Raw genomic sequence first — 12966 nt, 5'->3', positions numbered from 1 at the left:
ACCAGTCAATGAAAGAAGGCCAGCAGCCAGATCTCCAATCCAAAGCATGACTTTCAACTGCATATATGCCAAGTGTGCAATATGTCACACAATATAAATGGGGAGGATCCCAGAGCACCAGGAGCCCCTACATACTGCAGAATCAAAAAAGACTTGCACAGCGCCTTCTCACATCTCTCAAACATCCAATAGTGCCTCATAGAATCATTCGGCCCAATGGTCCCGTGCTGACTCTCTGAAAGAGCCATCCACTTAGGCCCATTCCTATGTCCTTTTCTCCTTAATCCACATCTTAAATTATTCTTTTTTCAATGTTTATCCTCTTCCATTTTAAAAGCTATCACGGATTCTGCCTCTATCGTTGTTTCTGGTAGAGCATTCCATCGTCTAAAAACACTTTGCATTAAAAATGCACTGCTCATTCAGTATCAGTTAAATTTCCTATTTTTTCCCTCAGTCTCCAACCTCTCACTTCATTCTTTTGGTGGTAATCTTAAATGTGTGCCCTTAGTTACTAACTGACTGACTAGTGGAAATAATGTTTCCTGATTTACTTTATCAAAACCACTTATAAGTTTGAACATCTATATTAGATCTCCTCTTACCCTTTTCTGTTTTAATGAAATGAGCCCCTGTTTCTCCAGCCCCTCTTCATTACTAAAGCCTCTCATATACAATGATTTAATTTAAAATGGCAGTATTGTTATATAAGCAAATCTGGCAGCCGTTTTCTGCACAGCAACATCCCACAAACAGCAAAGAGACGAATGAAGTGTGTTGTTGCTGTCGGTTGAGGGAGAAGTGGTGGCCAGGATAACAGAGCTTTCTGTTCTTTAGAATATTGCCATGGGATCTTTACTTCTACTTGCAGTGATTCTGTAATATAAAGGGAGCATTGAATTGTAGTTGCTCAGCTGAAATGGTGCTCAGTCAAGGATGAGGTGAGCCAGAGAGATGGGGCTGGATATTAACTCGGGGGTGTGGGGTGCGTGGGCTGCAGGCTGCGGGCTGCTTAGAGGTCGGGAAACCCGGAAGAACAGGTTTCCCTCGGGTCCTGATTAGTATTTTTTGTCTTTGTTTCCTGGCCGCAGCCAGCTGGCTGGCTGTCGGGCAGGTAGGCCTGCGGCACCAGGCCGCAGTTCAGAGTGTAGAGGAGGGAGGGAACGATTGAAGGCCTCGGGGGGGGGCGGGGTGGGGTGGGCGGGGGTAAGATCGGAAGGGTCGGTAATGGAGGAGATTGGCGGCCTCGGGGTGTCACTTACCTCCTGGATCCAGCAGTCCTCGTCTCCCTTTAGCCACCGGGTTTCCTGAGGCCCAGAAAACTCGGCCTTTTAAGTTTAAAATGGTGGTTAAATATGAGGCATGCATCCTCACTATAATATTTAAATTGCCAACCTACCTCCTGGGAGCAGGTTGGTTGCCCGACCCCATCTCGCCTCTGTTAAAACCGGAAGTGGATGGGTTGGGGTCGAGATTCAGATTTTTAACATTTTTACACCTCACCCAACCCAAACCTGCCCGTTTTTCGGGGTTAAAATTCCCCCCATGTTGTGGGAAACCAAACCAAACACACGTCAGCTGACTAATTTGACTTGGTTTGGTATTAACAAGTAAGATGATCCAGAGTTAAAGCAAACTGACAGCCACAGGAGTTTAGGCACCAATTTCCTGTGTTCCTCTCCAAGGAATGCTGGGAAACATAGCTTCCCTTTTCAGTATTGGCTCTAGGAATCCAAATTTACAGTTGGATTTTGCTGTTAATTGACCTTGTCATTTTATTTTCACCCTATACACATACATTCTTTCCGGTAACTTGCAATTTTATGGTTTTTTGAGTTTAGAATAAGGGAAGAAGTAAGCCATAGAGCTAGCCTCTCCTTCACACCCACTGAAGGTGGCGATTCTTGCTGGGATATGGTTCCAAGGGCGTGGCAGCCAACCGATACCTTGCTCAAGTGGCTGTTTTTCATTTGTGGCTCAAGAGCGTGAGTGTTGACAGGTTATTGAATATAGAGGGTTTCATTGCCAAACCTAAATCTGTTTTTCATCCAAAATCCAAATATGCACTTTCCAGCATTAATCTCTGGATAGTATTAAAAAAAGAAACCCTGGCTATATTTTTCTTCTTCTTTCTTAGCCCAGGGCACTGAGCCCGCACTGATGCCCCAGTTGAGATTAGGCTAACTTGGCACAGAGCAGGAATCAAACCTGGACCTTCTGGTTTGTGTGACTTATTAGCATATCATTAGGCCATTGGGGAGCTACTATAAAGAATGGATTGATAAAGGTCATAGGCTCCCTTGTTGCCTTAAGGGCCAGAATTTTCCCATTAAAAAAATGGGTGGGTTTGGGGTGTGGGGGCAGTGGGCAGTTAAATTGTTACAAATGTGAATCCCGACCTGATCCCACCTCCAACCTGCCCACTTCCGGTTTTGCCAGAAGCGGGACGCGGGTGGGGGGGGGCGGGGGAGGGGTGACGGGCGACCAACCCACTCCCAGGGGGCATTACCTCAATTTAAATATTGTAATAAGGCTGGAAGCCTCTATTTTCCCCTCCATTTTGAATTTAACTGCCTGTGATCGGGTTTCATACAATTCGTGAAACCTGGCAGTTAAACAGAGGCGGGGACTGTTGCATCCAGGAGGTAAGTGGATTTATACCTAACTCCTGGATCCAGCATCCCTGCCTAACACCCCGCCCCATGATCGGAGACCGCCCACGAGGCCTCCGATCACATTCCCAGGCCTTCCCCCCCACCCCACCCTCAGCCTCCCCATCCCCCCCCTCGGATGATGATGAGGCTGGCCACAATCCTCAAGTGGCCGGCCCCAATTCTTCGGCCCCCCCCGATCCTCCGCTCCCCCCCGCCCCGATCCCCGATTTCCCCCCACCCCGCGATTCCCGCTTGCCTGCTGACCCTCGACCTCCCCAATCCCCAACCACCCCCCATCACCTGCCGATCCCCCACCAATCCTGCAACCCCCGCCCCGATCCACTCTACCCCCTCCCAATTGCTCCCCCCCAATTGCCGACCCCCTCCCGATCGGTGCTACCCCCCTCCCGCCAATCCCGACCCCCCCTCCCGCCGATCCCGACCCCCCTCCCGCAATCCCTGCGCCGGATCAACCCCTAGAAACTGAATCCTACCCGCCCGCAGCCAGCCAGCCTCTGAAGCTGGCTGGCTGCAGGCAGGAAACCAAGGCCTCACATTCAAATTAGACCCCGCCGGTAAAATCGGCCCCAACTCCCCACAACCACCCCAAACCCAACTCCCCGAACAAAATTCCAGCCTTAGTGTTCCATGTGTTCTCTTCAAATTGTGGAACTGCTTCTACTTAATACAGTCTTACAATGAGCTGAGGCTGGCCTCTTATTAGTTACCATTACAGTGACAAAATGCTGTCATTCATTGCAGTCAATCTTTTAAATCACGCTAACTGCTTTATTCAAGAGTGACTATTATTGTTGAATATGGTTAGCCACAGTCAGCATTTCTGGGATATTTCTACACTAAATATCAGTCTGGTCAATTCATCTTGTTTCTTCCAGATATATAGCAGTTTCCCAAAAATACTTGTTTATTCCTGATTGAGATTCTGGCATGCTTGCAATTGAAGATGAAGGTCTATAATTTGGACATTCCTTCATCATTGCTGGGTCAATATCCTGGAATTCCCTACCTAGAGCCATCATGGCAGCACCATCCCCACATAGACTGCACCAGTTCAAGGAGAAGGCCTGCCACCATCTTCTCAGGGCAACTAAGGATGGGCACTAAATGTAGCCTTGCCCATGCCGCCCACATCACGAGAACAAATATTTTTTTTAAATTACAGAATTTTCAGTTCAGATGTGATTGAGCTGAACATGTAAAACCAGAAGATGAAATTACTGGGATGGTCCAATTTGGTTCCAATCAGCTGAGAGTTCAATGGACATGTGGGGCTGGATTTTCTCAATGGAGACATGTTGGAGGCGGGACTTCCGGTTTCCGGGTTTCAGTCCCGCCCCCAGCGACGTCTGACCAACCCACGCTATTTTACCGGCCAATTAAGGGAAATCCGGTGACAGGTGACGTCAGTGTATGACGCTTCATCTGTTGAAAAATTTTTGACAGATGAACTGTCAGTGTTTGACAGCTTTGAAAAACTGTCAAACACTGACAGTCTCTGTTCTAAGGTGAGCCCTTGCACACAGGCTCACCAAGACCTCTCTCCTCAACAGAAAGCAGATGGCTGCAGCATCTGTGAATGCAGCAGCCATTCTGTCATCTCTGCCGTTGAGATGAGGCACCTCTGGATCCTCAAAAGTTGAAGCCTGCAGAAAGAAGCAAAGGTAAGGAAACTTTTTCCAACACATTACACTCACCTCTCATACTTACCTGTCCACACTTGCACCCATCACTCACCTCTACAGCTGACATTTCGATCCCTCTCACCCCCGCAGACCCATTGCTCGCCTCGCTGACCCTGGCGAGGTTCGCAGCCGTCGGGAAGCCCGCAATTGCAGGCATAAAATGGGGAAAAGCCTCAAAACTGCCTGTTAACTACCTGTTACCAGGCAGTTAATTGGCTCTAATCCCTTTCCCGCCTCGAGGAGATGGGTCCCTGCACGAATCGGGGACCCGCCTCCCGGGAAGATGGCATGGAGGCGGGTTGGGAGCGGGTTCGGTACCCGCTCCCAGTTTCTGCCATTTTCCCGGCAGTCCCGCCTCCATACCCGCCTCCCCAAGGCTGGGAAAATTCCCCCCCAAGTTGTCAATTCTAAACCAGACCACCAGATGGAGTGCTCCATCTTGTAACCCCAACAGGAATCACACTGGTCCTGTGACAGCTGACATGAATAGTGATCAATCTGATCTCAGGCAAGGAAATGGTAGGGGTCTTACAACTGGCTCAGTAACCCTGGCCTGCTCCCCAACTGAAAGAGGAAGTATGGACACCACAGGCAGCAGGAAGATGTTTTTTAAAAAGGTGACAGTGTTGCTGGCTGATTTCTGCTCAGCCTAACCCACGGTTGCTGAGCCACTTGTAACATCCCTACCACTGCCCTGTTGAGATCAGCAGCAAGCTCCCATTTCATTCAAAATTTACTGCAAGACCTTGTCTATTGTACCTTTTGCCCATAATTTTGCGACCCCTTTGCAAATTTGTAAAATCGCCCTTATTGTGCCGTAATCTTTCCAGTATTTTAAAGGTCGGGATTCATTCATGGGGACACACGAGCAACTATGCACTGGCTAGGCCTGAAGGTCTTTTCTTAGTAAAAGAAAGAAGAAGCAACAGCTGTGCATAGATGCACTGTGAAAATCCCTCGGTATGCTTGCAGAAAGGCTTACCAGACACTTTGAAAAAAGCCACCAGTCCACAAAGTGTAAATTCATGTTTGTGAATCTTTTTCCTAATCAGTTGCGCTACTTCACACATTGGAATTTCTGTCCTCCCCAAAAAGCTAAATATGAGCTGATTCCAAGTGGAAGCAGATCGTTAATTCAGACTAAAAGCTGTGTTTAGTTTGAAGCTTGCCCCAGATAGTGCAGGCACTATCTTACCCCATTGCTTCCTCAGCGGTCAGTTTTTAAGGGGAGTTGAAGGCAAATGTTCAAGAATAAAAATCCAGGTGTCACAATTGAGAGTCAAGAACACCTTGGTGTTGGGGAAACCAGGTTCCCTATAGTCGACAACCATAAAATATTTAACTTTGTCCAGAGATTTTATAGTCAAAATTGTGTTATTTCACATAAGGGAAAATTCAAGCTAATAATTTATACATTTCACATTATGTGCCACATACCCATACATTCCAGATACAAATGGGATTGCCCCATGACTCAGCAAATTAATAAATGAGTCTCTAAGTTATACAGACTCTGAATATCCCAGGCACAATCCCAGTCTGTGCTGAGTAGACATGATACTGATGAGCTCAGCACCATTTTATTAGGAAGGGCAAATTGTCTAGGGTTCCCATTGCTGAAAATACATGCGTTCCAATGTCTGGCGAGGATAGGATTGGACTAACAATAGCATTGGACTCAACTGTGATGTGCGCCCCCCCCCCCCCCCAACAAGTTCACACTCACTGGCAAGGTTCATAGGTGAAGAATAAGCAAGGAATCAGCCCATTTACGAGGTGAGGATTGACTTTTGCACTAATTTTTGGAGAGCTACAGTCTTTGAAGGTGATGTCGGATTATGTGGTAATACAGAAAACCTGCCCTTTCCCTCTTCCCCACCCCAAGCTTCTGGTCTGAACCTGGAGGTTGATTGAAATGAAATCTTCAAATCTGCTTCCCCCTCTCTTTAGCAGGCCTGCTTCATGAGATGAGTCATGAAAAATGTTGGTGGGGGAAAGAAAATCCTTCATCCAACAAGTGACATGTGGAACTATACTATCTGCTGCGAGAGCAGCTTTGTGATAGAATAAGGTTAAGAACGGGGAGTGGAGGAAGAATTCAATAGCATTAAACTTGGGTCAGATAGGTTGTAAACTAAATCAGACACAGCAGGTAGAAACTGTTAGAAGCATTCATACTTTGGGCTACGGTGAAAGAGAGGTTGATGTCTCAGCATGCAGAATTTAATCTGCATACACTCTTCTAAATGTTGGCTTCATTAAGTGGCACAAGGTTGTTTAAGCATCGCATAAACAGAGCAAACTGTAATTCTCCCTTTCTCGGCTGTATGACAAGAACATGAATAAGAAGGAGTGTTGCTGTTATGCAACTAATCAAGATAATATCATCTCAAACTTTAATGTTAGTCTTACGAACATTTAAATATCAAATAATTTCAACTCTTGCAGTCAGTTGTCTAAACAGATTAAATACCCAGGAGCTGCACCCACCCCCCCCCCCACCCCCCCAGGACAATATATCTTTCCTGAGGTTTAGTGCCCAAAAGCAATGCAGTGCACCAGATAAGGCCTGACCAAGGCTCTGTACAACTGAAGCATCACTTCCTCACTTTTCAATTCCAGACCCCTTGAGATGAAGGCCAACATTCCATTAGCCTTTGTGATTACTTGTACCTGTGCACTAGCTTTTAGTGATGTGTGTACATGGACAGCGAAATCCCTTTGTTCCTCCACAGCTCCTAGTCTCTCGCCATTAAGAGGTTATTCAGATTTGCCTTTCTCCGATCAAAAATGGCTGACCCCTCACCTCCCCACATTGAACGCCATCTGCCATTGCTTTGCCCACTCACTTAATTTGTCTGTGCCCCTACACAACTTACTATGCTTCGTAACTTACTATGTGTCAACTGCAAACTTGGATATACAACTCTCCATTCCTTCATCCAAGTCATTAATATATATATGGTGAAAAGCTGAGGCTCCAGTACAGATTGCTGGGTGAGCAATTACAATGATGTAAAAAAAATTGTAACATATGAAAATATTGTCATGATTTAACCCAATTGCAGCAAAATATATGCAGACCCATGTTCTTAATATGGATGATGGTCAATTCGTTATTCTATATGTGATAGTGAATCAATACAACACACTTAAAAAAAAATATTGAAACTAGAGTATTTTTCTTTGTCATGTTTCTTCTTTGTATTTGGGATTTCTGTATTAATAGTGTTTCATCAACTGTTCTAAGTATTGATCCATTGGAAAGGATGTCAGAAAATCATTTGTCCAGGCTGACCTTGGGCTTTAAACATTTTCCAAAGCAGCCCTTTCCATTAGTGCCTGCTTCCATCTTCGTAAGCAATTGAACCAATCCTGGAAGAGAGCTGGATCTTTTAAAAAATTCATTCATGGGATCTGGGTGTCGCTGGCAAGGCCAGCATTTATTGCCCATCCCTTGAGAAGGTGGTGGTGAGCCACTTTCTTGAACCGCTTCAGTCTGTGTGGTGAGGGTACTCCCACAGTGCTGTTAGGGAGGGAGTTCCAGGATTTTGACCCAGCGACAATGAAGGAACGGCGATAAACTTCCAAGTCAGGATGGTGTGTGACTTGGAGGGGAACTTGGAGGTGCTGGTGTTCCCATGAGCCTGCTGCCCTTGTCCTTCTAGGTAGTGGTCGTGAGTTTGGGATGTGCTGCCGAAGAAGCCTTGGCAAGTTGCTGCAGTGCATCTTGTAGATGGTACACACTGCAGCCACGGTACGCCGGTGGTGGAGGGAGTGAATGTTTAAGGTGGTAGATGGGGTGCCAATCAAGTGGGCTGCTTTGTCTTGGATGGTGTGGAGCTTCTTGAGTGTTGTTGGAGCTGCACTCATCCAGGCAAGTGGAGAGTATTCCATCACACTCCTGACTTGTGCCTTGTAGATGGTGGAAAGGCTTTGAAGATGGTGTGGCGCAAATGTTACCTGCTACTTATCAGCCCAAGCCTGAATGTTGTCCAGTTCTTGTTGCATGCGGGCATAGACTGCTTCATTATCTGAAGGGTTGTGAATGGCCTGTGCAGTCATCAGCTAACATTTCTGACCTTATGTCAGAGGGAAGGTCAAGCAGCTGAAGATGGTTGGGCCTAGGACACTGGAACTTCTGGGGCTGAGATGACCTCCAACAATCACAATCATCTTCCTTTGCTAGGTATGACTCCAATAAGTGCAGAGTCCCCCCGCCCCCCCGATTCCCAGATTCCCAGATTCTCAGATTCTTATTATATAGCAGATTGTTATAACTGAGTGGCTTGCTGGGCCATTTCAGAGGGTAGTTAAGAGTCAACCAGGGTCTGGAGTCACATATAGGCCAGACCAGATAAGGACATTAGTTGAACCAGATGGGTTTTTACGACAAAACAATAATTTAATGGCCACCTTTTTATTCCAAATTATTTAATTAACTGAATTTAAATTCCCTAGCTGCCATGGTGGGATTTGAACTCACATCTCTGGATTATTAGTCTAGTAACATTACTTCTTCTTCTTCTTAGGCAGTCCCTCAGGAACCGAGGATGACTTGTTTCCACACTAAAAATGAGTTCGCAGGTGACTGATGAGTCCAATGCGGGACCCACAGTCTCTGTCACAGGTGGGGGGGCTGACGGTGGTTGAAGGGGCGGGTGGGTGGGGTGCTTGGGTTGACGTGCGCTCCTTGAGCTGCCTGCGCTTGGCTTCCGCTTGCTCCCGGCGAAGAGACTCGAGGTGTTCGGCACCTTCCCAGATGCTTCTCCTCCACTTTGTGCGGTCTTGGGCCAGGGATTACCTGGTGTCGGTGGGGATGTTACACTTTTTCAAGAAGGCTTTGAGGGTGTCCTTGAAGTATTTCTTCCGCCCACCTGGGGCTCTCTTGCCATGTCGGAGCTCCGAGTAGAGCGCTTGTTTTGGGAGTCTCGTATTGGGCATGCGGACGATGTGACCCATCCATCGGAGCTGATCGAGCGTGGTCAAAGCTTCGATGCTGGGGATGTTGGCCTGAGCGAGAACACTGACGTTGGTGTGCCTATTCTGCCAATGGATTTGCAGGATCTTGCGGAGGCAACGTTGGTGGTACCTCTCCAGTGCTTTGAGGTGCCTGCTGTATATGGTCCATGTCTCTGAGGCATACAGCAGGGCGGGTATCACTGCTGCTCTGTGGACCATGAGCTTAGTGCCGGGTTTGAGGTCCTGGTCTTCAAACACTCTCTTCCTCAGGCGACCGAAGGCTGCACTGGCACACTGAAGGCGGTGCTGGACTTTGTCATCGACGCCTGCCCTTGTTGACAGTAGACTCCCGAGGTATGGAAAGTGGTCCACGTTGTCCAAGGCCTTGTCATGGATTTTGATAATCGGGAGGCAGTACTGTGTGGCGGGGGCAGGTTGGTAGAGGACCTTTGTCTTACGGATGTTTAATGTAAGGCCCATGCTCTCGTATGCTTCGGTGAAGGTGTTGACGATGGTTTGGAGTTCGACCTCCGAGTGAGTGCAGATGCAAGCATCGTCTGCATACTGTAATTCGACGACAGAGGATGGGATGACCTTGGAGTAACATTACCACTATGCTACCATTCCCAATCTGATAATATGGGTCAGAAAAGTAAGGTTTGTTCTCGGATGTTGCATCATTGGTTGTGAAGATTGATACCATTTTACTTGTAGGTAAGACGCTGCCTTGTAAAACTGATGTTAATCCTTTGTTGGTTTGCCTTTATTCTGCCCATCCCTTGTAATCTCTGCATATAAGGCAAGTATGGTCCTTGTCTTCTGCACACATTTTAGTAAGTTTAGTGAGAATATATTCACCTTTGTGTGTTACTTCTTGCAGGACCGGATGTTTTTTGTGATGGAGTATGTAAACGGGGGAGACTTAATGTTCCAAATTCAACAAGTGCGGAAATTCGAAGAGGTGCGTGCCCAGTTCTACGCTGCAGAAATTACATCAGCGCTCATCTTTCTGCACAGCAAGAAAGTTATATATAGGTAAGGCCAAAATCCGTGTCTTTGTGTAACCATGCACCATCATTGCAAGATCTACAAGATGACTCAAATGATCCTATGGTTTTAATGGTGAATGACATACAAGCATAGAAATTTACAGTGGAGAAGGAGGCTCATACTCATTGTGCCAGTTCTTTACTAAAGCAATCCAAACTAATCCTACTGTCCTGCTTTCTCTCGTGAAGAGGGTCTGCTAGCCTTTTGAAAGTGATGAGTGAAGTGGAGTTGAATGCTTGTGAACTGTAAAAATAGGTGGTTACTGTAACTGCCTGTGTTTAAAATTAGATTCAGTAGTGTCTTTCCGCCCACTTAACAATGAAAGGATGCTTTGGATTGTACAGTAACCAGCCGTTCTTATAGTTGGCCAACATTCTGCTTCACACTGCTCACCAGCACTTTCATTCAGACTCTAGTTTTAAAGAGTGCCGGTGAGCGGAGTCGAGCTGAATGTTTGCTGACTGTAAGATGAGCTACGACAGGAATCGGCTGGAAACTTCCTTCAGTGAGGAGCATGCTGAGTTAAATTCCAGTGACTAGGAGTGGTGAAGCTGATGGGAAATTGCAGTGGCAGGTTAAAATTGTGGGATTTGTTGTGAGATGTTTGTGCTGTGATAAATCACTTTCTATACTCATGATTTATGGAAGCCTGATGGTTTTTCGAGCCAGTTGGAGCTTCATGATGCACGTCCTTACAGCATTTGTCCTAAAAATGACAACTTCCAGTAAATGCCATGTACACTGCTATCAGCTGGTTGCTAGCTTGTACATACGAGTAGACTGTGGCATGACAGTCAATGTCTGAATATTTGCATCAAAAAAGATAAACAGCTTCAATGGACATGCTCAGCATGGTCAAACAAATTGGAAAATGTGATTTTAATGCATTTTCACACTGGTACCTTGGCCACTGTTACAAATACACATCTAAACACATTCAATTGATATCAAACCCAAAATCAAGGACTTCTCTGCAATGAATTGCAATGGTGGTTGAAGCATTTGTACACAGTGAATGAGTGCCTTTGTGAATGTAACTCGATACTCTGAAGGATTGGCTGTTCTGAATAGAAATATAGTACTTCTATTTGATGTTAGCAATTTGCTCCTCCCTTTGCTACTCTCTGTATAATGGATGTTCTATGTTTCATGCCCAGTGGGGTTTGTTTGTAAATAAGTTGAATATATACTGTGCTATTTTCAGCACAGCAGCAGGTTTCTCCTGCAGTGAACTGACCGTCATTGTCATACACAGAGAGGTGCATTCTCTAAATATACTGGTCATTGAGGCCACCCAGAAACTTCCTGTAAATGTGTCAGTCACAGGAGTAATGCAGAAACCACTGGCTGCTTACTGCACCAGAAACCATCTATCATTTTACTGGGTACTGAGGAGATCCTGTAAATGTGCTCTATACTGGGGTGCCAAAAACCATCTGTGAATGTGACGGACACAGGGGCCACTAGTAGCTGACTGGATACCTCAGAAACAATAAAGGCATGAGTTGCTTAAGGGCATCTCATAAATGGAGACATTCGCCATATCTTGCTGCTGGTTCTGACCTCTCCTCTCAGTTACACTTGCAGCAGTGATTTCAGCCAAAAATAATGAAGTATTAGCACATGAGAAACAGATGAATTTACTTAATATCGTCATTTTGTAATGGTGACCTCATAGCAGTGGAAACCTAATATTTCTACACACACTTTCAGAAGTCTGAAGCATTGGTGCAGTTTTTTGTAGAACTACGTCAACAACAACTGCAATGGTGGAATAAAAGGATGGCTCAGTTGGTCAAGCCAGTGAACAGCTGAGCTGTACAGACCCGAGGGATCCTGATCTCTACGGAGTTAACTGATCTCAGCCTGCAGTATTATAATTGGTTTGTGTGCCATTTGTTTAGGGAGGGGGGGAAATGGCCAACTCCTCATTGTTATCCAGTTATAGCTCCTGAAAGTTCACGTGCGATGATGTTTCGTGAGTACAGAATAGGCAGTTTGCTCTTCATAAGAACATAAGAAATAAGAGCAGGAGTAGGCCATACAGCCCCTCGAGCCTGCTCCGCCATTCAATAAGATCATGGCTGATCTTCGACCTCAACTCCACTTTCCCACCCTATCTCCATATCCCTTGATTCCCCTAGAGCCCAATAATCTATCTCTCTCAGCCTTGAATATACTCCATGGGCTGGATTTTACTTACCGAGATGCGTTGGGGGCGGGACTGCTGTCTTCCGGGTTCTAGTCTCACCCCCAGCGACGTCTGACAAACAGATGTTATTTTGCCCTGATTGGCCTTGTTAAGTCCACCCTGCGGGCTTGCCGGCCAATTAAGGGAAAGCTGGTGTCAGATGATGTCAGTTGATGATGCTTCATCTGCCGGTTTTCTTAAAGGCATTGAAGTGCTGTCAAACACTGACAATCACTGTACACAGGTGAACCCTTGCACCCAGGCTTTCCAATTACTCTCTCCTTAGGATAAAACAGATGGCAGCTGCAGCTGAGATTGAAGAAGCCATCTGTCACTTCTCCCGATGAGATGAGACTACACAAACACTTCACAGCTTGTCACCTGCAGAAACATCTAACCATATTAA

At 46.2% G+C, this 12966-nt stretch overlaps 1 protein-coding gene across 2 annotated transcripts in view; it reads left to right on the top strand.

Moving 5' to 3' along the window:
• Positions 1-12966, top strand: part of prkcha (protein kinase C, eta, a) — a 336751-nt gene that overhangs the window by 278091 nt on the left and 45694 nt on the right. For both annotated transcript variants that reach the window (XR_015080185.1, XM_086002841.1), the window contains exon 11: positions 10200-10354. Coding sequence is in view for 1 of the 2 variants with exons in the window: in XM_086002841.1 (XP_085858967.1) it covers positions 10200-10354 (155 nt within the window). In the remaining variant the exon portion in view is untranslated. The remainder of the gene's footprint in view (positions 1-10199; positions 10355-12966) is intronic.

Source organism: Somniosus microcephalus, chromosome 12 (assembly GCF_052327205.1).
Source record: "Somniosus microcephalus isolate GS21.2 chromosome 12, FLI_Smic_1.0, whole genome shotgun sequence".
NCBI classification, from domain to species: domain Eukaryota; kingdom Metazoa; phylum Chordata; class Chondrichthyes; order Squaliformes; family Somniosidae; genus Somniosus; species Somniosus microcephalus.
The sequence above is the reverse complement of the archived record's forward strand: the minus strand, read 5'-3'. Positions and strand labels throughout refer to the sequence as shown.